A 27,841-nucleotide genomic window follows, 5' to 3' on the forward strand; every position below is an offset into this window, starting at 1 on the left:
CAATGAATGAATGGAATCCCAAAATCTCTGTAGATGTTCATTGAAATGAAAAATAAACAAACTAAATTAAAAAAAATAAATAAGGGGGGGAAAAAGAGCTCGTCAGGGGGGGGGGGGGGGGGGAGGAAGCAGTGAAGGTACTGGTACACTGGAAATCTAGTGTCTTGAACAGCACAAAGCATAGAAAAATGTCACAATTCCACTTTGCACAAGTTATCGAGTTTTAAATTCTTGATTTTTACTTAACTAAACTAAAAAACATAGGAAAAGCATTTTGCTCTTAGTCTCTTAATTTATAAAATGTTCTTAGTCATTGCTTTCACTATATACCATACTCATTTGCTTTCCCAACCATGTACCATACATGATACACTCTATACAATTTATGAACTATAGTATCATTATGCAAAACAAAAGAAACCAGTTGTAAAAGCCCAATAATGAGCGGCTCCATATACACCCAAAAGCCAAAATAAGTAAATCTATAAACAAAAAAAAACATCAGTGACTTATGACTAAGTTATAAAAAGTTTGATGGAAAAAAAAAGTTTGATGGGTATCAGAATTCTTTACAGGTGATAGAAATGTTGTAAAATTCACTGCAGATATAGACGCAAAATTCTGAAACGCATGTTTAAAAACTCCACTGAAATGTACATTTGAAAAAGGGCAAATCGTAGGGCATGTGAATAAAAATGTTAGAGGGGAAGGGGGCAAAGCTGTCCTTGTGTCCTTCACCTCAGAACTGTTTAACATCAAAATGCTGTAACACATTTTTAAGATATGCAAACAACTTTATAATTGAAAAAAGTATTAATTTTTGTTTGAAGAACAAAATGTCATGCTAGAAATCAGGGTTCTTTTAACAAAAAGGAGTTTCTGTCAGGAAGTGCTCTGACTGGCCCTAGTTTCTGACAGGGGAGTGAACGGGCCAAGACAAAGGATGACTCCATGGATAGCCCCAATGTGACCCAGAGCGCCTGGAAGGGCCACGGAAGCGAACTCAGAACACCTTTCTAAGCACCAGGGTGCACAGAGGAAGACACACAGCCACCTCTCTGCCTCTGGGTTGGTTAACAGCAGCAATCAAAACCAAAGGCGTTCCTGTGGTCCGAAATACTGGTTGCTCAACCACTCAGGACACTACCTGAGAAACCAGGACTGTCCTAGTTAAACCACGACAGATACCCCCTTTTCCATGGGAATCCTACTGTTCTGGCCTTTCTCTTGTCCTCTGCACAATCATTCATGATCATCATCAGTGAAACCAAGAAGCAACCCCATAGAGTGGAACAACCAACATTTCCATGACCAAGGCATCCACACCCACTTTTTGACATTTAAAAGTACTTAAAATGTCTAACTAGAAAGCATGTTAAAAATATATGTAACAATTGAGATGAACTGGACTTGTTTGCCTCATGTAGGGAGTATTATTGAGTCAAACAGTAAAGTGTTGGTGCAGGCTACCAGCACAGACATAAAAATAAGTGTTCTACAAGATGAACACAATTAGCTTCCAGATTGAAATGTAATTATATATGTAACAGTACCTATCTTGTTTTACTATTCCTTTAAGAAGAGTCTTAAAAAAATAGTCTTATAATCTGTAGACCATAAATTTAGTCAAGTCATTTCACATAATAAAAGTATGCTGTTTAGAGTTGTTTGAGGTTTAACTTAGGAGCGTTGGTATCACAATGGTTTAAAAGTGTTCAAGGGTTGTGGTCTGAAGCCACCAGGCACTCCCGAGGGGAATCCCACCAAGATTACACACCTGGAAACCCTCTCAGAGGGCTCTCTCTATGCAATCACTGGGTTTACCTGTCCGGTTCTGTACAAGCCTCAAAAACACTGGCTGCGGCTCACAATCGTAGCCACCCACTGTTGTCAACAGACTTCACTGACTGTCTTCTCTTCCACTTGCCCTGACTTCTTCTTTACCAAGCATGATGGTCCTTCTCCAGAGTTCATTTTACCAGCCTTGCCTCTCAGGAGTATGCTTGCTGAAATTTTTCCAAGACAGGTTTATTTGTTTTTGCCAAAGGACATTACATTCAACATTTATAGCCAGCAAATTGATTCAAAGGCATCAATTCTTCTTTAGACTTACTCACTGTTCACCTTTCACATGCGTATGAGCAGACAGAGCATAAGGTGGCATACATCAGCACTGCATGTTACATCTTTGTTCTTTAAAAGTCTTCTCTGCCACATTTTGTCAAGCACAGTGGTCATTTTATTTCCTGAGTGTTACTTTCCATGGTGCTGATCAGAGATCCAATTAAAACTAAACCCTTACCAATCTTTTCTCCATGTATCACTATGTAGTTTAGTAGTCCAGCGGTAAGAACATTTGTTTTTATTTCACGCTGAGGTGTGGTCAATACTGATGGCTGTAGTCTTTGAATTTTATCACTATTTCACGTATTCTTCATTTTGAACTAGCAAGGCTGTGTCATCTTCATAAGATGTTAATATGAGCCTTCTGGAAATCCTTCATTTTATATAGTCTAGCTTCTAGAATTATCTGCTCAGTCTAACAGCTGAATAGATACAGTGAAAGATACCTTCACTATTCCATTTTTAAGCTACCTTCAGCACAATTTTACTTGTATGTAATACTAATAATATTGTGAGATAATTTCTAAATTCTGTTGAGTCATCTTCCTTGGAATAGGCCCAAAGAAGGGTCCTCTTCCAGAAAGTTGGTCAAGCAGCAGAACGCCGCCAGCGCTGCACCAGTTTCAATTTTCTGAAGTCTCATTTTTAACTAATGTCTTCGGGGTAAATATGACATCTTCCCTCAGTATCACTGATTCTTTATCATATGCTGTTTCCTGTAATTGCTGGGGGCTGACTCTTTCTGGTCCAGTGACTATGTCTTTATCAATAATCTCTTGTTTTCTAACTTCTTCCTTTTACTTTAGCTTCCCTAAGTCCTAACTCAATGTCACAGTCCATTGTGACATACACTTTGCTTTTTCCCCCCTTCTATCTTTCTAATAACATTTTACTTATTTATGAATGATGTCCACATCTAGCCTGTGGTCATGAGTGTTCAGTATAGCACATCTATTGTTAGAATGGTCTCTAAATTCAAGTGGGAAATATTCCAGGTTTTATTTAGGATCCGATGGACTGTTGGTTGGGTTTGTTGGCTTTGGGGTGTTGTTTGTGTTTTTTTTCCCCCCAGCTTCAAATTCCACTTACATGTGAGTTATCAATGGTCAGCTCCTGGTCTTATCTGTTGATATGAAACTTTTCCATCTCTTGTATTCCATTATTTTCAATGATGAATCATTGGTCATACAAAATTACACCACATGAAATATCATTTCTACTATCAAGGAAGTATTTTCTTTTTTTATTATTATTAATTTTAGTGAACATTTACACAGAGATTTTGGATTTCCATTCATTTACTGTTGCATTTTTCTCCCTGCCCACCCCTCCCCCCTAGTTTGCTCTTCTCTTTGAAAAGTAAAAGAAAAATTCTTTCATTGGCATACAATCCCTCCCCCAAGTCCACTCCACTATGCAGCCTTCATTCTGGACTCTTGTCATAACCATAATACCCAATCACATATCGCTTTTAAACAGTTCTCTCTCTCATCTGTTTCAATGCAGTATACATAATTTATCCTGTCCCATCCTACAACAGTGGCCCTATGAGACTGAGATATTTCACTCAGCATAATGTCCTCCAGGGTCATCCATTCTGCATACTATTTCATGACTTCCTTGTTTTTCAACACAGCATAGTACTCCATTGTGTGACTATACCACAGCTTCTCTATCTATTCGTTTGTTGATGGACACTTGGGTTGTTTCCAACTCCTAGCTATTGTAAACAAAGCTGCAATAAATATGGGTGTGCATATATCTGCTTGGGTGGCAGTTATGGTTTCTTCAGGGTAAATTCCCAGTAGTGGAATTAATTACTGGGTCAAATGGTATTTGCAACTTTTTGAAAAAGCACATACATACAGCCTTCCACAGTTGTTTCACCATTTCACACTCCCACCAACAGTGAATAATGGTTCTAGTTTCTCCACAGCCTTGCCAGAATTTGATGTTTACTCTTTCGTTAAATTTTGCTATTCTTACTGAGGTGATATGATATCTCATAGTTGTTTTAACTTTTGATTTCTTGAATGCTGTTATATTATAGGTGCCAATTGTGACACCAAGCAAATTTAAAAAGCTGGCAATTTCAACCCCTTCTCCATCTACCAAGATATGGCCAGCAAGTCTAGATTTTATTTTCTTAATAGTGTGATGTAGTTCATATTGAAGGTTATAGTCTTTCATCTGCTGCAGCAAGTGCTTCAAGTCGTCTTTATTTTCTGCCAGTAAGGCTGTGTTATCTGCATAACACAGGCTACGGATGAGACACTTCCCAATTCTGATGCAATATTCTTCTTCATATATTCCAGCTTCTCCAATGATGCAATCAGCACAAATATTTAACAGATACAGAGAAAGGATATAAACTGGATGCACATCTTCTCTGGTTTTAAACCATGCAATATTTCTTTGTTCCATTCAGACAACTGTGTATTGGTCTATTTATAAGTTTGACATGAACACATTATTAAGTGTTCTGGAGTTCTTGATCTTCTCCATTTTCACCATAATTTGTTATTATCCACCCAAATGTCTATGTGTATTCAATAAAAAACAAACATTTTTCTGGTATTCTCTAGTTTTGGCTAAGATACATCTGGCTGAAATGACATCCTTACTACACTGGCCTCCTCTGATCAAATTTGACTTTCTGGCAGTATTCTCTGAATCTAATCTTACTTTCGGGCAGTATCCCGTTTGAAGCTCTCTTCCAGTCATTTTTTACTTGTATGTGATAGTAATGATACTGCTTGGTAATTTAACATCTATCTGCTGGATCATCATTTCAGGGAATACAGACAATATCTCTTCTAGTTATTTGGGCAGTACCTCACATCTAAATTTCTTGGTATAGACTAACGAGCACTTTCAGGGCTGCATCTGTTTGTTCCAACACAACCATTGGTATCCCATCAGTTCCTGGGTCCTTGTATCTTGTCAATGTTTTCAGTGCAGTCTGAATATCTTCTTTCTTTTAATCAGATGCTACTTCTGGAAATGTCTCAGTGTCAACTTTTTTGTACAAGGACTGTGTATTTCTTCCATCTTCTATTGATGCTTCCTGCATCAGTCAAGATTTTGCCAATAGAATCCTTCAGTATTGCATTTCAAGGCTTAAATGTGTTGTGCTTCAGCTTGAGAAATGTTGTGCATGTTTTCTTTGCGGTTTACTAACTTTGCATATATTATTATTAATATTTTGTTTTTTCTTCTGGGGTTGCCCTTTGAAATCTTCTTTTCATCTTCAGCATCGTCCCTTTGTTTTGGCCTCAGTAAGTTCTGATGCAAGTTTCACATTCATCTGATTTTCAGTTCAATGCATCAAATCTATTCTAGAGAAGGTCTTTTAAATTTAATTGAGATAGACTCATGGTAAGATTTTGCCCCTAATAAACTTACTTTCATTTTCTTCAGCTTCAATCTGAACTTCTTATGAGTAATGGCTGGTCTGTTCCACAAGCAGCCCCTGGCCTGGTTCTGAGTTCCAATATTAAGCTTCTCCACTGACTTTTTCTCATATGTAGTCAATCTGAATCCTGCGTAGGCCATCAACTGAAGGACAAGTACATAATCGCTATTTCATGTTTTAAATGGAACATATTTGCAATGAATAAATCATTGATGGTACAAAATTGTATAATTAGATCTCTGGCCTCATTCTATCACACAGCCTGTGTTTTTCAACTACGAAACCTCCTTTGAAAGTTTCCAACTTTGGTATTTCAGTCAGCAATTATAATTAATGCATCTCAGATGTAGTTTTCATCAATTTCAGACTGTTAAAGTCGGTAAAAATCTTCAATTTCTTCATGAATGGCAATAGTAGTTGATGTGTATATTTAAATAACAGCTGTAGTAACAGGTCTTCCTTATATGCATGAATATGGATAAATATCCTGTAACTCACAGCATTGTACATCAGCATAATCTTGAAATGTTATTTTCAATGATGAATGAGGCACTGTTCCTATTTAATCTGTTATTTCTGACATAATAAATACAATCCTTACCAAGTACACAGTGGCCAGTATCAGTCCATCTCATCTCAGCTAACTAATGGCCAGGATGTTGATCCTTATGTTCCATTTCATTCTCTTTCTATCATCCCTAATCATGGTCCAATTTTCTGATGCATAGTAATTGCAAAGACTATGGCCTGGACCAGGTGCACTTTAGTCTCCAGACTGACATCACTGCTATTCAGTACTCTGGAGAGGTCTCTGAGAGCAGTTTTTCTTTTGATTTCCTGGCTGCTGATACCAAAAGTGTTGATTGTGGAAATAAGCAAACTAAAGCTGTTAATAATCTCAGTCTCTTCTTGCCCACTGGTGAGAATCTCTGTCTTCTTGATATTGAGCTTCAATCCATACTTCAGTCCTTGTCTTTTTGCAGCAAATGCCTCAGGTCTTGCTCAATTTTGGCAAGCAACATTGTGTCATCTGCATAATGCAGGTTGTTGATGAGTCTACCCCCAATCCTAATGCCACATTCTTCCTCACTGAGCCCAGCCTCCTGGATGATCTGTTCTGCATATAGATTGAGACAGGATGTATCCCTGACATACTCCTTTACTGATTTTGAACTATGCAGTGTTTCCTAGCTCTGTTCTGATACCTGCCTCTTCGTCCAAGTATAGGTTTCACATAAGCACAATCAAATGTTCTGGGATTCCCATTCTTTTAAGAGTCAGCCACAGTTTACTGGGATGCACACAGTCAAACGCCTTTACATAGCCAGACAGACATTCCTCTAGTATTCTCTGCTCTCTGCTTTCAGCCAAAATCCATCTAACATTATTAGCAGCCACTATTAAATATTAATATTTCCTTTCTTAAGACCTAGGTATAATTATTTCTGGTGGATTTTTTTTGTTTTGCCAATTCCAAGTATCAATCAGTGTATATATATGAAATCTTTAGGCTACCATGAACAAATTAGAAGGATTTAATGTATCAGGAATTCCCATTTATAATTCTTACATCTCACTATGGGGAAATCTAGTTATTTCCTGGCCCTGATTCCAGATTTGGACTACAAATTCATTCTCTTGGATTAAAGAATAACCAGAAAGCAGAAACAGAAGCCAAGGAAAAGACAAGACACTATCTTTAGAGATGTATGTCCTAATGCATAAAAAGATTGTTTGAAGCAGTTGGACCCTCAACAGGTAGACTGACATGGTGACTGTGCAATGGGCTCTAACGTGTCAGGAAGTGTGAGGATGGCAGAGGATAGGATAGGGTTCACATCTGTTGTTCATGGGTCACTATGGGTGTACTCAGCAGCACCTAAGAACAACAATAACCTAAAGGGGTTTGCCAACCTTGACTCTAAGGGCCAAGAAACCTGGGTGCACTTTCCCCAAGTCAGGTATCTTTAGTCTTTTGACAATCAATGGTATAGGCAATGCTTTTCATCAGTATTACAGTTATTAGGTTCCTTCAACTGGACTATGACTCAGGGCAACTCTATGATCACCAGATGGAAATCCTGCCCTATTCCATGCCACCCTCATGGCCTGAACGTACCCTATCCTGTGCTACCCTCACCAACTGCGTCATAGTAAAGCATGCCGCTGCAGGCATCTTGTCAGTCCATCTCATTGACACTCTTTCTTTTTCTGACCCTCTAACTCTTGCTTTTTTCTTCTGTGCTGACCTGCTATTTTTTTCCCCCATGTTGTATTTATCTTATTTATCTAACAACATGTCCAGAGCATGTGAGTTAAAGGTTCACTGTCTTAGCCAGTAAGGAGCATCACTGTTACACTTCCTGCACAGCAGGTTTGTTTTTTCTTTTTTCAGTTCATGGAGTATTCCATAATCTTCCCAAGACCACAATTCAGAGGCATCAATTCCTCCCCTTCATTCCTCTCCCAGCTTCCATATGCATATAAAGCACAGGAAGATACCACAACCTGGTCAGGCACACAGTAGTCTTTAACTAACAACCTTGCTCCCAAGCATGTTCAAAAGGTCTCTGACAGCAGAGTTATCTATTCACACATGTCTCTATTTCTTGGCCGCTGTTACCATCTATCATGATGTTGCACTTCAGTCCAGTGGTCAGGATTTTTTTTCCTTGACGCTGGGATATAATTCATATCAAAGAGATCTTTGATCCTCTCCCTAAGCACTTTCAGGGTCTTTGTCTCCTACAAGCAAGCTTGTGTCATGTACATAATCCAGGTTTGCTGATGAATCTTCCCCCAATCATAACGGCATAGTCTTTTTCTGATAATACAGCTTCTTGAATTATCTCTTCAACATCTATGTGCAACAGGTATGGAGAAAGAATACAACCCTGATTCATAACTTTCCTGATCCTAAACCACACAGTGTTTCCCTTGTTAGGTCAGCATGACTACTTATTGATCTATCCATAGGCTTTGTGTGAGCACAGTGTGTGTTCTGGGATTCACATTCTTTTTTTTTTTTTTTGTTATTTTATTATTATTTTTGTGTGAGTGTACCGTCAAATCAGATCTGACTGGTACAGGAGGAGACTGTCCCTCCTTCCCCGGCAGAGCATCTGGTGGATTCGAATGGTGCGCCTCTGGGATTATAGTTGCAGCTCCTTGCCACTAGGCCACCAGAGCTCCCCTTTTATTCATATTCTTAATGTGAGCCGTAATTTTGTATGATATCCACACAAATGCTTATGTATAATAAATAAAACGCAGTAGAGGATGGTGGTGAAGGAAAGGGAAAGATCACTTTTGAAAAACAGTGCACTCGAACTTTGTAAATAAATCAGTATCAAATAATTTAAAAAACAAAAAACCCCACAACACCAGTCAACATCTTTCTAGTATTCTCTGCTTAGTGCCAAGATCTATCTGACATGGGCAATGATATATTTCCTACCACAGCTCCTTCTGATACCAAATTGAATTTCTGGCAGTTCCAGTTATTTTAAAATAATCTTCACCAAGATTTTACTTGCTTATGATATTACTAATGTTGCGCAGTAATTTTCACACTCTTCTGCAGTGGAAATAAATATGGATCTCTGCCGGCTGGGTGGTCAGGTGGCACAGGTTAATGAGGCCATCCTGGGCTATATCAATTTGCTGAAGGAACTCATTTGGTATTCCATCAATTCCTCAAACTTTATTTTTCCATCACAGCTTGGACTTCTTCCTTTAGTATCATTAGCTCTAGATCCTATGTTACTTCCTGAAGGGGTTTGGTGTGGACCAATTCTGCATAAATCGGCATAAACCTCTTAACTCCTTTTTTCTCTCTGCTGCGTCAGTCAGTTCAGGGCTCATTTTTCTCCAGACACTAGCACAAAAGTCTCCTAAATTTAACAGCTGCGTGTTCATCAACTTTCAGATGCACAGAAAGTAACTGAGAAGACCATGGGCTTGGATCAGGTGTACCTTAGAAGCCACAGTCTTCTCAATTACTCGCTGTGCGTCTGAGAGTTAGACAGTGACTAGCACTGGCAGAAGGAGAAGCAACGCCTTTGAACTGTGGTACTTGAGAAGAAGAGTACCAAATGATTGCATGGACTGAAGCAGAGAGCTCCTTAGAAGCAAGAATGGTGAAGCTTCCCCTCACATACTTCGGGCATGTTGTTAGAAGGGGCCAGTCCTTGAAGAAGGACCTCATGCTTGTAAAGGTCAGTGTGAGAGAGGAAGATCCTCAACAAGCTGGACTGACGTAGTGACTGTAGCAATGATCTCAAGTATGCCAGAGATGGGTGAGGATGGCACAGGGTTTGGATCCACTGTTCTGAATGATCATTGATTTGCAGTCAATTCAACAGCACTTAACAACAACAATGCTCACAAATCCCTCACACGTGTCCAAAAACACACATCTGACAATATCAGAAAATTATTTCCTAGCCTTCCATGACTCTCCACCATGTCCATAATATCCACATTCCTCTGCAAGAACAAGGTCCTTCCCAACCTTGCCAGTCAATCGCATGCCAAAATCCTCTCCAAATTCTCACACACAAATCACAAGGCTTATTTCCCATTTTGTAATTGCTCCTTGTACCTACGACATTAAGCCCACCTTTATCATCAATAATGTCTCTCATTTGTCAAAAGAGCTCAAATACCATGTCCTCTTCAAAACACTGCTGATTCTAGAATTTTCTAGGGAATTCTAAAGGTCGTTTATGCATCTATCACTCACAATATTTCACAAAATTTAGTCTAATTTTGTCTGAATGGAGAGAAGCCTTATGCTAATACTGTTTCTCTGTACCTAGCATAATACTTGTGCTCAAACATGGCTATTTGATGACAGCTTTGTTCTCTAATTGTAACACTGTTCCCGTGTCTTTCATTGTTTTTTAGGCCTTATCTTCTTTCTTGAATGATTAACTCCAAACATAAGTCACAAAAAGATGAAAAATGCTGAAAAATGCTGACGAGGTTTTTATAAACATTAGAAAGCACAACAGGCTGTCTTTTAATTTCAAAACTGTATGACATGTTAATTGTTGTTGTTTGGGACCATGGAGTATGAAGACTCAGGATCACATGAACCCGGAACCTTGATCTGAACCCCGCTCTGTCCCGCACCATCCACATCATCTCTAATACAATTAAGTTTATATCAAATATAAAGAGAACACTATGTCTTCTCAGAATCAATGAAGAAAGTAAAATCTAGGAAAAGTAATCTTAGCTAATGGTAAAATACTGAGTCTGACTCCTAGCTTTTCTTGTAGATATATTTAATATTGACTGAAGAGAACAAAAGATGATTTTTTTTTCCTTGAGGGAGATGGGCAGGATCTAATAACTTCCTACTTCCAAAAACCTTTTAAATCTTCTGCCAAATAAAACACATTGAACATATTTGTCTCGTCAATCATCACCAAGATCAACTTTCTATTTTATATAACGTGCAAATATTTCCTATAAAATGCTATATAAATGTACTTGCTAAATAATGATAAATATTTAGCAAGACAAATAATGTACATTGCATTGAGACATTTAAAATCTAGTCAATTTCCATTTGCTTGAGAAAACAGACACTGTAGCATTTGGTATAAAGGAAGAGCATTAATTCAGCTCTTTTTAAAAAGTGTTAGAACATTTGATTTTCTTTTAATTCCAAATATAACTCACTGAATATAGCACCTCCTGTACTTTCCAGTATATTAGATAATTGCAATGAAGTTAAAAACAAAATAAAGGAAAACAATCTTGCCACCCACCCTTCACATAAAAGAAATGGAAATACTAAATATACATGCAGAACACCTAAGAAAAGTCAGTATGACTACCCCAAAGAATGCAGTTTATCCTTGGCTTTAAAAAAAACTTTTGTTTAAAGTATCTGGGGATTTGAAGGTTAACGGACAGACAGAATACACTGTACTCATGGTGCTGGCAAGCAAGATGGGTCCAGAGTTTTCAGATCCTACTCTGAAGCCATGCAGATACCTCAGCGGTTCTGGGCCAACTCCCACATTAATCAGAGAAGCTCCATTTTTATTTATACAATGAGCTTCCACAAAATACTTTTTTTAGAAGGTGTCTAACTTTAAAAAGATTGGAAATCACCAATAAGCATTAACCAATAATAGCAATCAATAGATAATAATGAAATTAGCACCTAATTACAAAACTAATTATAATATTCAATTGGGATTATCTATAATGATGTGATAAAATGCTGAGAAATAGTCAAGACTATTTATTCTCTGTTGTTACTTTAATTATGAATATGGTTTCTAAGGGTTGTTGTTGTTATGTGCCATCCAGTCGCTCGTGACTCATAGCGACCCTATGTACAATAGCCCTAAACCCTGCTCTATCTTGTGCCAATCGCACTGCCTCTGACACACCCATCCCGATTACCCCAGTCACTGAATCAATCCACCTCATTGAGGTCTTCCTCTCCTGCGTTGTTCCTCCACCCTCCCAAGCATGATGTCCCTCTCCAAGGACCAGTCTCTCCTTATAACATGTCCAAAGTATGTCAGACGAGGCCTCAGAATCCTTGCCTCCAGGGAGCAGCCTGGTTTAAACCTCTCCAGGTTGAATCTGTTTGTTTTCTTGGCAGTCCACAGTACATTCAATACTACTCTCCAGCACCACAACTCAAAGGCATCAATTCTCCTTCTATCCTTCCTAGTCACTGTCCAACTCTTCGATGCATAACAAGTGATTGCAAAGACCATAGCCTGTATCAGACGCACCTTAGTCTTTAGAATGACACCACTGCTCTTCCGTACCCTGGATAGGTCCCTAACAGCAGACTTTCACATAGCAATGCGTTTTGTCATTTCCTGGCTACTGGTGTCAAGAGGTGTTGACATTGGAGACAAGCAGACTAAAGTTGTTAACAATCTCAATCTTTTCACCATCCATCCTGATGCTGCCAGTTGGTCCAGTGGTGAGAATCTTTGTCTTCTTGACATTGAGCCTCAATCCATATTGAAGGTTGCACTCCTTGACCCTCTGCAGCAAGCATTTCAGGTCCTCCTCAGTTTCAGCAAGCAGGGTTGTGTCATCTGCATAACACAGATTGTTAATAGATCTTCCACCAATCCTGACACCACACTTCTCCTCATAGAGCCCAGCCAGATAATCTGTTCTGCACACAGGTTGAAAAGGTATGGAGATAGGACACATCCCTGACGTACACCCTTCCCAATTTTGAACCATGCAGTGTTTCCCTGCTCTGTTCTGACGACTGCCGCTTGGTCCAAGTATAGGTTTCGCATTAGAACGATCAAGTGTTCTGGGATTCCCATGCTTCTCAGAGGTGTTTCTAAGGGTAGGAATGAGTAAGTTATGTTTTAGCAGAAGAAACTCAGCAGGACTGTGAGCCCAAAGCAAACAGCATTGGCAGAGGAAGAGGCAGTATTATGGGTAACCATTTCTTTTGGTGGACTTGTATCTAGGAGAAGCACACAGTTATCCTTTGAGGATCCATCCAGAGAAGCACATGCCTTCCCAGGGACACTTTTGAACTATGGTATCTACTCACAAACCAACAAAATCAGAAATCACTGTTTAACTACAAGTAATTCATGAAAACACTCATGTCTTAAATAAATGAGACTATTTAGGATCTATGGTATTTTATGTGGTTTTTTTACGTGGCTGAAAATGCTACAGACCCTAAAGCTCCTTTGCTAGTGACCTGATCCATGGAGTGAGGAGACTCGGATGGCTCAACCACCATAGTATTACTGATTGACATCATGACAAGAGAAAAAAACAAGGTTGGAAAAATCATCAAAGAAGAATCTTGTTACATTTCTGTGCCAAATCAAAATGTGGCAGGTCTTCCTCCTAGCTATCAAATATTCTACAGTGTAGGACTTTTCTTTTAAATGATTATATTATTATAAAAGGGGATTATGTTCTCTATCATAGTTCCTCAACATTAAACCAACCAGTGGCCCTCCGCCAGTGTCCTTAGCGATCCAACTTCCCCAGAGAGCAGCTGGTGCCAGCCAAGCTTTCAGTTTGCAGTCAGATACATTTTTCACTACACCAACCAACAAACCTTTAAACATACTGCCATCAAGTTGCTTCTTCCAACACATTTTCAAGACTGTAAGTCATTACAGAAAGAGTCAGCCCACCTTTCTGCTGAGGAGCTGTTGCTGGTGGATTCAAACCACCGGAGGCACCAGTCTTTGGGTTTGTAACACAGCTCACCATGGATTACACCCCCGGAGATCCCTTACTCACACCATGAGGGCGCAAGTCCTCTATACTGTTGCTGTGTGCCATCGAGTTGGAATCAACCCAGAGCTGGCCCTTCAATGGGTTTCCAGAGGCAATGAATAGCATGGGAGGAGAATGCCCATCCTTCTCCCACAGAGCAGCTGGTGGATTTGAACCACATGACTTTGGAATTGCAGCGCAAATTCTTACCACAGGCCACCAGAGCTCACTCTCTACATTGTTGTGTTGTTGACTGCCTTCAAGTCGAGCACGACTCATAAGGACCCTATGAACAGAAGGCCTGAAGCCTTTCTATAACTATCGTCATTCATCAAAGTTCATAGTTTCCAGAGGCATGTAGTTTAGGATGTGGATGCCACTCCTGCTTCCAAATCTCTACATTAGGACTCACTAATTTCAAAAGAGCAAGATAGTAAAAATTAACTAGCATTTGCATCTTGAAGGTAAATCATAGGATTACTCACTGACCAAGAGAGTCCTTTCCATTTGGTTTAGGTACACACACATATGACAAGATGAACAATTACTTAAAATTAGTAACACTTAGTTCCCAATACTTGCTAATACTTTTCTGAGAGGAAAACAAATGTTACTATTATACATAAATTCTCCACAAGTGGGTCTTTTAATTACGTATCTGATCGAAGGTTTAGTTTCTTCTCTATGGTAAAATGATAGTGATGGAAAGAAAAGCAGTTCTATAGCCACAGAAACGCCGATACCTGCAAGGCAAACACAATGCCTTCTGATGGGCTAGACACTGAGTGCAAAGAAGGCTGTCTCTTCTATGCTGTCTCTGTGTTTATTATTATCAAAAAGTTCCAGCAATTTGTTTTCAAACTAAACTACATTAATGATGTGTTCAAGTTATATAGTGAGATCCTATATTCCCCAAAAGAAGAGCAAATCTATAGTATGTATAGGTATAAAAACAAAGTGTCTATAACCATAGACTTGCTCCAACAACAATTCTCACTTAGAATAGATTAACATAAAGACCATGTGCTTCAAACTCTTTTTAGAATGAGGCAAGGTAGAAATAAAACTTTTATATTTATGATAGGTTTTCAAAATCTATACCATCAACAAAATAACAAATTTTAATCTAACTGTAATATTTTGCTCCTACAAAATATAAACTGTTTTGATCAATCATATTTATATCAAGGTCACTACTACATTACACATCAGCAAGAGTCATATTTGTATGACTATGTATGTGTGTGTACATATATATATATATATATATATATAACATATGTTCTTGTTATACATAATTAAACAAATATACACTATACACATATATTTTCTGATAATAAAAATACCTCAAGTTCACTTAGAAACCCTGGAAAATTAATCTATCTACTTCTTCAAATAGGTAACCAAGAATTGACCTAATTTTTTATCAATTCTTAAAAAAATTCTGAAGTTCTCACTAACACACATACAGTTTAAAATCCTGTTTGCTGAAGTGAACTATTTCATTATATCACTTTTCTAATATACATGCAAATTATGAAGAGATGCAATTCCTAACTTGTGCCACCTGAGGGCATCCCTAAACACCTTCAAGCAAAGAGACTCAATTTCTTACCTACGGAATTGCGGCAGCTAGTTCTTGCCATCGCAGTTTGGAGAAATGAACAGTACTAAATAATTTCAGAGTTCAAACTCGAGTCTACATTTTTGTAACAAGCAACAGAATTTCATGGATTCGTTCTAACATGTATATTATTTAAAAGGTAGTCAAAAGCATTTGTTTCACTATAGATAAATGTAAACCAGCAATCCCTTACCTGTTTCCTGTGAATTTAACACTTCTAAGGCATGCATCATGGCACTTGCGAAGACATTGGCATCCTCTTTGCTGCCAAAGTTGAGACCATACACCTGTCTAGCATCTCGCCACTGGTGGAAAGTCTGTGTAGCTTGATTGTACTTCAACCCCTTAGGAATGGCACAATTTATCACCACCTAAAAGACAGTAATTCTTAGTTAAACTCACTCATTGCTATCAAGTGGAATCATCTCACAGCTGACAGTCCAGCAGGCTGTCAGAGGTTGTACATTACATGGGAGATTTCCCATCTTTCTCACTAAGAGGAGCTGGTGGATTCGAACTACCACACACACTACACCCTACTGCCTACACTACAAGAGCTCTAATAAAGGCAAAATGAAGGACAAGTCAACATATCTGGATTGGATATATTCATTCCAACCTGCCACTAACAGACCTTGGCAAAAATGGCTATGAAAATTATCCAGGAGAAAATTATGAGACAAAAGCCAAGCTGGCTGACCGCTACCTTAAAACAATGAAAGAATTTTTCTTTTACTTTTCCAAGAGGGGAGTGTATGAGGGGGGGAGTGCAACAATGAATGAATGGAAATCCAAAGTCTCTGTAAATTTTCATTGAAATTAATAATAAAAATTAAAAAAAAACAACCAGTAAATGAGCAGAAAGAAAATCTATGTCCCTGATTTTACATGCACACACACATATGTATGCTTATATGTGTGTGTTAACTTTTTGTGAAAATATTACAAATATAGAAAAATGTATAGCTCAACGAATATTCCCAAACAGCCAGTACCCTAATTAAAAAACAGTACATTAACACAAATTGTAAATCCTCCTGTCTCCCCAAAAGGAATCAGTCCTATTTCAAACATCACAGATTACTTCCTGCCAATCTTCATATTTTAATTACACAATAAGTATTATCCTTTTCCCTGAAATTACATTATGAATCATACATGTGCCATGTGTGTTCATTTCAATCTCACTGTGGTACTAAACTGTCTACCTAAGCAACAATCAATCAGGTGTCACAATTTGGTAACTTTACCTATCCTAGCAGAACTGTGGTCCACGGAGTTGGAAGGGGCTGTGAGCTCCAGGACTTTATTCTGAGATGTCTGTTGTTGTGTGCTGACCAAACCACAGCGGACCCCTCCAGCGCGTTTTCAGAGGCAGTTAATAGCATAAAAGGAGAATGGTGATCCTACTCCCGCAGAGCAGCTGGTGGATTAGAACCACATGCCTTCAGGATTACAGCACAGCTTTTTGCCATTAGGCCACCAAAACTCCATCTAGGTGAGCTAAAGCCACATCAGCTTTGTGGCTAATGACTGAGTACTTAAAATCAACAGCCAGGGAATCCAATACCACTGTATCAACTCCATTTACCTATCCATTCTCCTGTCAATATATTTCAAGTCTGGGGCTTTCACAAAGACTGGTGCTATGAGCATTCTACTACAGGTTTTTTGGTCTACACAAGCACAGATTGTTGTTAGGAATAGATGTACCCAGGAATAGATGGCTATGCTCATGTCTAACTTTAGTATATAATGCCAAAGAGCTTTCCAAATTGGTTTCATCAATTTACACTTTCCCAGCAGCGTATCACAGCTTCCATTACGCCAAATACTACATGATCACAACTGGGACTGTCAGCTTTCAGTTTAGCCATTTTGGTGGGCATAAATCAAAGGTATGCACTGCCTTCATTACCAATGAATCTACTATTTTAATGTGGTGTTGCTGTTGTTGTTATGTGCCGTTGAGTCGCTTGCGACTCATAGCGACCCTATGTACCCTATGCCTTAAACCCTGCTCTATCCTGTGCCAACCTCATTGTCTCCAACACACCTACTCCCACCACTCCAATCACTAAATCGATCCATCTCATCGAGGGTCTTCCTCTCCTGTGCCGTCCCTCCACTCTCCCAAACATGATGACCCTCTCAAAGAACCAGTCCCTCCTTGAAACATGACTAAAGTATGTCAGACAAATCCTTGACTCTAGGGAGCACTCTGGCTTCACCCTCTCCAGGACAAACCAGTTTGTTCTCCTAGCAGTCCATGGTATATTCAACACTCTTCTCCAGCACCACAGCTCAAAGGCATCAATTCTCTTTCTATCATCCCTAGTCACTGTCCAACTCTCCGATGCATAGCACGTAACTGCAAAAACTATAGCCCAGATCAGGCACACCTTAGTCTCCAGCCTGATTTTGTTGCTCTTCAGTACTCTGGAGAGGTCCCTCACAGCTGAGTTTCCCAATGCAATTCATCTCCTGATTTCCTGGCTGCTGGTACCAAGAGTGCTGACTGTGGAGCCAAGCAAATATATATTCTATATATTATCCCATTGTTGACTTGATGTGTTAAAAATATCTTTTCCCATTTTGAAAATTAGCCTGTATCTTTGGATAAACAGAAGGCTTTAAATTTTTACTCTGTCAAATAAGCTATTTGTTAATTTATAGTTAGTGCTTTCAATAGCTTAAGAAATGTTTCTCAGTCTCACAGTCATGAAAATATTATCATATGTGACCTCATAGAAGTTTTACAGTTTTCTATTTCTACCATATTTAACCATTTGATACCAATCTTTACCTATGGTGTGAGAGAGGGTTCAAGTCCCCTCCCCAGCTCCGACATGGCCATCTAATTTACCCAGCACTGTCCACTAACTATGCTGCAAGTAGACTGTTTCTTAAGTGTCCAAATAGACCCTCTATCTCATCCTACTCCTCAAGAGGCTTACCTCTACACATCCACACCAAAGTGTTGATTACTTGTGGCTTTATGCCCAGTCCTGAGAGCCACCAGAGAGCATGTCCTCCCCACGCTGGCATTCATTATTGCCGCAGCTATTCTCAGACCTTTGTTTGTGGTTACAGTAACACGCTCAGCTTGTTAGGGTGTTGACTGAGGTGTCACTGAAGCTGACACATCAATCTAGGGAGAGGGGCTACTCTAAGTAGACTTCTATATGGCTAGTATATAACACCATTTGTTTGCGTAACATTTAAATGTCTGGTAGTTTCTGTATAGGTAGCTCCAACATCTTTAATTAGATTTATCCTTAGGTATGAGACAGGTTTTTTACTGCTACCACAGTTAAGTCTTTTTTACAGCACAACAACAAGCTCTGTGACTGTTGTTGTTAGGGGCCATCGAGTCATGTGTGACTCATAGCAACCCTGTGCTATCCTGTGCCAAGTCACACTTCCTGATTCTCTGAAGCCCACTGCAGCAGTCACTGTGTCAACACAGCTGGTCGAGGGTCTTCCTTTCCTTCACTAACACTCTAATTTTCTGAGCATCAAGTCCCTCTCCAAGGAATAACTTCTCCTAGCAATATGCCCAAAGTATGTGAGGTAAAAGCTTTATCATCTTTGCCACCAAGGAGCACTCTGGCTGCATTTTCTCCATGACATATCTGTTTGTTCTTTTGGCCATCCAAGGGATGTTCAGTACTCTTCCCCAACAACAGCTCAAATGCATCAATTCTTCTGTCATCCCTAATCAGTGTCCAGCTCTCTGATGCATATCAAGTGATTGGAAAGACCATGGCCTGATTGAGATGCACCTTACCCCTCAAACTGACATCATTACTCCTCAGAAATTTGGAGAAGTCCTTAACTACAGGCCTTCCCAGTGCAACACATCTCCTGATTTCCTGATTACTGATACCGAAGGTGTTGACAGTGGATCCAAGTGAGATGAAGTTGCTGACAATTTCAACCTTTTTTCCATGTATCAGGATGCTACCTATAGGTCCGGTGGTAATAACTCTTGTTCTTTTCAAAGAACAAAGAAAGCTTTTTGATAGCTGTATATATAAAAGACTGGATTTTGTGTCATGACCATATACCCAGAAACACTGTTAAATGTATTAGTTCTGATTGTTACTGTTAAGTATTATCCAGCTGAGTATAACTCATAGTGACCCTAGGAACAAAAGTTCTGAACCCTGTTCTATCCTGCGCCATCCTCATACTTCCTGACACACAAAAGCCCATTGCAGCTGTCACCATCTCAATCCACTGACTGTTCTGGTTACAGAACCAATACTCTCCTTAGATGTTTATCTATTAATTTCTGCTCCCACCTTTATTACTGCTTTCCTTATATCTTCTTTTTGTTTCATTGTCTATTACTTGCTATGTATCGGAGAGCTGGATAATGACTAAGGATGACAAGAGAAGAATTGATGCCTTTGAGTTGTGGTGTTGGAGAAGAATGTTGAACATATCTTGGACAACCAAGAAAACAAATAGGTCTGTCTTGGAGAGGGTGAAAAGCTTCTCCTTGGGGCCAAGAGGGACTGATCCTTGAGAAGGATAGCATGCTCAAGAGGGTGAAGGGACAGTGCAGGGGAGGAAGACCGACCCCAGAAGAGATGAATTGACACTGGGGAATGGGTGTTGGTGTGTCAGAGTCAGTGAGACTGGCTCAAGACAGGGCAGGCTTCAGAGCTATTGAACATAGGTCACTAAAAGTAGCAGGCAATCTGATGGCACATAACAACAACAACATATTCTCAATTGTGCATTTCACTTCAAGTACAATTTTACTTGCACTCCATTAATTCTGATATGCAGTATATTAGTCATCATCCAGCTCAGCATAGTTTACTAATGTCCAATAATCTGATTCCTAATATTTTTAAAAATTTGTATTTTTGACCCATGGGTTATCTGGAAGGTAATTTTTAACTTCTAAACCTATGAGAGAAAGAAATTTAGCAAGAGGGATTGTCTCATTCATGGCTTCAACATGGCTTAAGCAGATTAAGATGGGATCATGGTGCAGGAAGTTGGCACAGGAACCAGCGGGCCCTCACTGTGTTGTGCCTGGGACCCATGAGGGATGGAGCTGACTCACAACAACATGGTCAGAAAACACAAAGTCGGATTTAACCTTCACAAATTTGTGGACACGTCTTTTATGATTTTGAAATATGTGACGCATATATTTGAAGAATACATATATGTATGTAGGTCAATTAAGTGTGGTAATGGCATTCTTCAAACATGCAGTCTTATCGTGATATTTAGATTTCTTTGTCTTTAAAGTGCCTGCTCTACTAGTTTTAGAGAAGTAACCTAGATCTCCCACCCAAGTTGATAAATTAAATGTGAAATACATGTGAAATGTCCACATAATCTTAATGCTTCTTTATGCCTTGTCATACAGCAGAACTATTGTTATTGTTGATTGCCGTCAAGTCGAGTCATAGTGACCCTATGAACAATACACCTGATGTCTTTCTATAACTATCGTCGTTTCTCAAAGTTCATAGTTTCCAGAGGCATGTGGTTTAGGAAGTGGATGCCACTTCTGCTTCCAAACCTGTCTTTTTTGTTGTTGTTGTTGTTAATTTTTTTATTAAATTTTATTAATTTTAATGAACATTTACAGAGATTTGAGGTTTCCATTCATTCATTGTTGCACTATTTTCTCTACCCTCCCCCCCCAAGTTTGTTCCTCTTTTTTTCCCCCCTTTAAAGTCCAAACCTGTCTTAAACTAGGAGCTCTACCAAACATTGGCCACCATGGGCAGCCATTATGGCATTTGACACCCCAATGGGACAAGGTTCAGCATCACAGCAAACCCAGGTTACTTCAATACAGCAAACTGACAGAAGAGTGATGCACAACTTATAAGAATGTTCCTCCAAAATAAAACAACACAACTGGCAGCATCAGAATGGATGGTGAAGAGATTGAGATTGTTAACAGCTTTAGTTAGCTTGGTTCCACAGTCAATAGTCTTGGCACCAGCAGCCAGGAAATTAAAAGATGTATTGTATTGCGATGGGAAAGTCTGCTGTAGGGACCTCTCCAAAGTACTGAAGAGCAATGGTGTCACTCTGGAGACTAAGGTGTGCCTGATACAGGTCATTGCAATCACTTGCTATGCATCAGAGAGATGGACAATGACTAGGTAAAACAGAAGAAGAATTGATGCCTTTGAGCTGTGGTGCTGGAGAAGAGTACTGAATATACCACAGACTGCTAAGAAAACAAACAGGTTCATCCTATTGTTGTTGTTATGTGCCGTCAAGTCGTTTGCAACTCATAGTGACCTTATCTACAAAGCCCTAAATGTTGCTCTATCCTGTGCCAAACTCGCTATCTCCAATACACTCATTCCCATTACCCTAATCACAGAATTAATCCATCTCATTGAGGGTATTCCTCTCCTGTGCCATCCCTCCACTCTGCCAAACATCATGTCCCTCTCCAAGGACCAGTCCCTCCTTGCAACATGGCCAAAATATGTCAGACGAAGCTTCAGAATCCTTAACTCCAAGGACCATTCTAGCTTCACTCTCTCCAGGACAAACCTGTTTGTTCTCCTTGCATTCAACACTCTGTCCAGCACCTCAGCTCAAAGGCATCAATTCTCTATCATCCCTAGTCACTGTCTAACTCTCTGGTGCATAGCATGTGATTATGAAGACTCTAGGGCAGATCAGGGGTACCTTAGTCTCCAGCCTGACATCATTACTCTTCAGTACTGTTGAGAGGTCCCTCACTGCTGACTTTCCCAGTGTAATTCATTTCTTGATTTCCTGGCTACTGGTGGTACCAAGAGTGTTGAATGTGGAGCCAAGTTAACTAAAACTGTTAACTGTCTCAATCTCTTCACCATCCATACTGATGTTCATCCTAGAGAGGGTTAACCCTTGGAGGCAAGGATTCTGAAAATTCATCTGACATACTTAGGACATGTTGCAAGGAGGAAGCAGCCCTTGGAGAAGGACATCATGCTTAGGAAGGTGGAGGGAAAGCACAGGAGAGGAAGACCCTCTATGAAGTAGATTGATTCAGTAACTGCAGTAATCAGGGTAGGTGTGTCGGAGACAGTGAGACTGGCACAGGACAGAGCAGGGTTTAAGGCTGTTTTACATAGAGTCACTATGAGTGGCAGGCAACCTGACAGCACATAACAACAACAGTCTCACTTAGCAATGGTTAAGTGCCATCAACTTGGATACTAGCTCTATTTAATTCTTCTTGTTTTGGTTAGTTAGTACTTTCATGGGTTTATCTTTTTTCCTATGATTTTCTGTGGTTTTCCTCTCCTCCCACCCTGACCCCAATTCCTTCTGGTAGTGTTTATAGGTTTTTCAAGGGCTTGTTATTTAATAAGTAGATGACCCATCCTGCTTCCTAGTCTGTCTTAAATCAGGGAACTCCACCAAACCCTGTCCACTACGGGTAACTCAAATGACATTTGATACATCAGTGGCACAGATTTCAGTCTCACAGCAACCTCAAATGATCTCAGTACAGCAAACTGACAGACAAGTGCTGTACCACTTAGAACAATGTTCTCCCCACACAATTAACACCAATCACCTTTTAACTACAAAGGTCTGCCTGGTTTATTTTTCACTCACAGGATATACTAACTTCAGTCTCAGTATTTTCTTCTGGTCTACATGACAATCCATTTTAAGATATTTTATTCTGGAATTCATACATCACTAAGTTGCTAACAGAAGTTATTTTGGTTTTCAATTCTACCCTTTACATTTGGCTCACTTTTCAAGTTTTCGCTGAAATTCTCAATCTTACCTTTAGAAAATAATGTTTGAGAATTTTATTAACTGCTCTATGACTCTGACTTAGTGTAAGGAAATGCTGACCTATTTTTCCAGAGAAGATATGCATTTGCTCCTGGCAAACAGCTTATGACAACAACTCATTCCAAATCACCACAATCAAAACAGCACTGATAAGTGGCTATCTTTCGGTTGTCTGTTTAATTCTGAATCAAATTGCATGCCAGGGTCGGGTGTTTTTGAGTCACAAATCATGACCTGGGGGTTCCCAAGGCATTCTCCTCAGCTACCAAAAAACTCAGTTAAGTCACTTCTGACCGACAGAAACACTACAGGACAGAAGAGACTGTCCCATGGAGGTTCCCAATCTTTACAAAGCAGACTGGCAAGTCTTCTCGCAGAGAATAGCTTAGGAGGTGGAACCTGCACACTTCTGGCTCGCAAAAAAAGTGCTTTCATCCCCAGGGCAACGGAGCTCCTTGCTCTTCATCAGTGACCACTAATCCATTCTCCCACTCCCACTCAGTAGAGTACAGGAGTATGCCAATGGCTCCACTCTGCTTTTCTAATGGAAAATGGGTGCAAAAAGCTAGCCTCAATCTCCAACAAGGGTCTCATAACAAAAGTTTACAGAATCCTACAGGGCCTCCTCTGGCAGATGGATCTTAGCTGAAAGCAGGGAATACCAGAGGAATGTATATCCATGTTTCATTGACTATGCAAAGGCATTTGACTGTGTGGATCATAACAAACTGTGGCTGACTCTGAGAAGAATGGGAATCCCAGAACACTTGATCTTCCTAATGAGAAACCTATACTTGGACTAGAACGCAGTTGTCAGAACAGAAGAAGGGAACACTGCATGGTTGAAAATTGGAAAGGGCATATGCCAGGGATGTGTCCTATCTCCATACCTTTTCAACCTGTATGCAGAACAGATTATCCGGGAGGCTGGGCTCTATGAGGAGAAATGTGGGGTCAAGATTGGTGGACGATTTATCAACAATCTGCGTTATATAGATGACACAACCCTGCTTGCTGAAACTGAAGAGGACCTGAAGCACCTGCTACAGAGGGTCAAGGACTACAGCCTCCAATATGAATTGAGGCTCAATGTCAAGAAGACAAAGATTCTCACCACTGGACCAATTGGCAGCATCAGGATGGATGGTGAAGAGACTGAGACTGTACACAGCTTTAGTTTGCTTGGCTCCATAGTCAACAGTCTTGGCACCAGCAGCCAGGAAATTAAAAGGTGCATTGCCATGGGAAAGTCTGCTGTTAGGGACCTCTCCAAAGTACTGAAGAGCAATGGTGTCTCTCTGGAGACTAAGGTGCGTCTGATACAGGCCATGGTCTTCACAATCACTTGTTATGCATCAGAGAGTTGGAAAATGACCAAGGAGGATAGAAGGAGAATTGATGCCTTTGAGCTGTGGTGCTGGAGAAGAGTATTGAGAATACCATGGACTGCTAGGAAAACAAACAGATTTGTCCTGGAGAGGGTTAAACCGGGTGGCTCCTCGGAGGCAAGGATTCTGAGGCTCCATCTGGCATACTTTGGGCATGTTGCAAGGAGAGACAGGTCCTTGGAGAAGGACATCATACTTGGGAGGGTGGAGGGACGGCGCAGGAGAGGAAGGCCCTCTATGAGGTGGATTGATTCAGTGACTGGGATAATTGGGATGGGAGTGTCAGAGACAGTGCGACTGGCACAGGAGAGAGCGGAGTTTGGGGCTGTTGTACAAAGGGTTGCTACGAGTCGCAAGCGACTCGATGGCACGTAACAACAACAAGGAAAATATTCTCACTTTCTCTCACCACCCTGGGATCAGCTGTGACTCATAGCTGACCATCCAGCAGGATTCCAAGGCTCTAAATATCAGGGGAGAAGAGTGTCCAACTTTCTCCCCAGGAGCCACAGGTGGAGTCAAATCCCCACAGAAATTGGCCTCTAAGTCAGCCAGTTCTGCGTCTCTACTGTTTATAACAACAGAGCTACAGCTACCTCAAAGAAAACATCTGTTACTAGTAACAAATTGAGTCAAAGACGTTTTAAAATGTAAATTAATCTCAAAAACTTTTAAAGTCAGGAGGAAGCATACAGTTTTGCTTAATAATAACCACCTATAGGAATGACACAAAGCAATTTTTCGGCATTGGGCTTCAGCATAATGCTAAATCCTGTACTTCAGATCCACTGAGCTTATATTTATGTTATCACTGTGGCTGATACTGGGTGCTACTGAGGTGATTCCAATTCATACTGACTCCTCATAGAGTAGAACTAACATAAACGATTTTCTCCGTTTTAATCTTTTTTTAAAAAAATTTATTTTATTAATTTTAATGAACATTTACAGAGATTTTGGATTTCCATTCATTCATTGTTGCACTATTTTCTCTACCCCCTCCCTCAGTCCATTCCTCTCTTTATTTTTTCCTTGAAAGTCTGTTTAATTGTTCAGCTTTAATCTTTACACATGCAGATCAACAAGTCTTTCTCCCAACACAGGGACTAGACGAGTTCAAAGCATCGAGTACAGAACCATCCTATCACCACAACTCCTTCATGTCTACCTTCATGATACTTTCTCTTACACATGCTCATACAAACTGGGCCTCATTACAATTAAGTAATGAGATGGACTGACACAGTAACTGTAGCAATGGGCTCAAGTATGTCAGAGATAATGAAGGTCAAGGTTCTCAACTCGATGACACTGAACAACAACACCACGATGAAGCAAACAGTGCAGTATCTACCTGCTCTTCTATGTGACTTGGCTCTAGGCCTTGTCTTGTCTATGAAGTCAATCATGCCTATCTTTATTAACAAAGTGATGTCTGCCTTCACTGTGCTGTATGTTCAACAATCTCACCAACTGAAACACTCTACTATACGTCTTTGCTTACATTTCTAAAATGTGCATTCTTTCCTGCACCTCTGCTTTGAGGGTCAGGAATTTTCCTCTCTACACAAAATTTAGTTAGGCACAGGACCCAGAGCTTAGTAAGAAAAAGCTTACATAGAAATATGGTATATAGTAATAGAATTCCTTTCACAGGCTATCTCTGAAAGGTCCCAGTGAAAACTCTACAGTTACTTTAGAAGCAAAGATATCACCATGACTCAGAATCAACTCAGCCAATAACCAGTGGTAATTAGATTACATAATCTGGAAATACTAAATTTTACAAACAATTGGTGAGTGGTTTTTTTAAAGCTGTTCTTACAATGTAAAGTTTAAACAAGTTTGTGACTCTAGGGTCCATTGGTGGCCTAGTGGCAAGGAAGTGAACTGGTGGCCAGATGCATGTGGTTTGAGTCCACCAGCTGCTCTGAGGGAGAATGATGGGCAATCTCTTCCTGTGTGATTTTACTGCCTCTGAAAACTCACAGAAGGTCAGCTATGAGTAGATCTGATTCCATGGCACATAATAATAAGCTAGTAGGCATTTGGAATACTGTGCTAATGTGTGTACAAGAAACCCTATAAAGATTTTGTTCTAGCTACTGTTTGTTTGTTTTCTTTAAAATTGTGTGTTGAGGACTATTTGGTTCATCTCTGGCCTCACTGATGGGTTGCTCTGCTAGAGAAAGCACTAAAATGATTAGGGTAGAGATGGGGGAAACCAAAGAAGGGTCAAGGAAGAAAGAAGGGCAATATGGAGGAGATTAGCTGGAAGCTGGGAAGTGAGGAGATCAGGGAACAGGGGAAGGGGAAGAGAAGGCAATGTGAGAAGGCAAAATGAGCAGCAGACTGAGAGAGTTGTCTATCAACACAGCAGATCTGGTAAAATCTGTGAAATGCTCTTTCTGTGCACTGGAAGCTTTCCTCAAAGAGTTCTTAACTGGCACTGGACACCTGACCATGGTTTGGGGTCTGGCTTTGCTAACGCCTTGACTGGAGGTGTGTAAGTGATGTTACAGATTCCCATTTTCAAGGTAACTTCAAACAAGGTTAGACACAAACTGCTCAAGCTTTACTGCCTCTCACATATCAGTTAAATATGCACACAAGACAAATCTAAGACCCAAAGTATCCTCCTCCCCAAATTTGGGTTAGAGCAGCATCCATGTACACATTATACCACTGTTTCCTGGAGAAACCCTAAGATCTTCCTTCCTTTAATTAGAGATCAGATGGACATAGAAAATATATTATGTAATTTCCCCAACATCTGTAGTAGAATGTTTTCATACTGGTTGCTTGGTACCATCTTACCCAAACCAGAAGTATTTCATAAACCTATTTTTTTTATAAAGGGAGCCATGGTGGTCTACTGAGTAAAGAGTTGTGTTGCTAACCCAAAAGGTGTCCAGTTCATAGTTGTTTTGATTTGCATCTCTCTTAGAGCTAGGGACTTTGAACATTTCTTCATGTGCTTGAGGTATCATAATTATGAGATATCATAACTATGAGATATCATCTCACCCCAGTAAGAATAGCAAAATAAAACAGAACAGCAAGCAACAAATGCTGGCGAGGATGTGGAGAAACTGGAACTCTTATTCACTGTTGGTGGGAATGTAACCATTGTGGAAGGCGGTGTGGCGCTTTCTCAAAAAACTGCAAATAGAGATACCATTTGACCCAGCAATCCCATTACCGGGAATATACCCCAGAGAGACCATGTCTGCCATCCAAGCA

General features: G+C 39.9%; 1 protein-coding gene across 1 annotated transcript in view; it reads right to left on the minus strand.

Moving 5' to 3' along the window:
• Positions 1–27,841, minus strand: part of ENAH (enabled homolog (Drosophila)) — a 132,445-nt gene that overhangs the window by 66,310 nt on the left and 38,294 nt on the right. Inside the window, exon 3 of the mRNA XM_006898062.1 lies at positions 15,607–15,784. Coding sequence (XP_006898124.1) covers positions 15,607–15,784 — 178 coding nt within the window. The remainder of the gene's footprint in view (positions 1–15,606; positions 15,785–27,841) is intronic.

The sequence above is a fragment of the Elephantulus edwardii genome, unplaced genomic scaffold, assembly GCF_000299155.1.
Source record: "Elephantulus edwardii isolate Elephantulus edwardi_28Jun2011 unplaced genomic scaffold, EleEdw1.0 scaffold00218, whole genome shotgun sequence".
Classification (NCBI taxonomy): domain Eukaryota; kingdom Metazoa; phylum Chordata; class Mammalia; order Macroscelidea; family Macroscelididae; genus Elephantulus; species Elephantulus edwardii.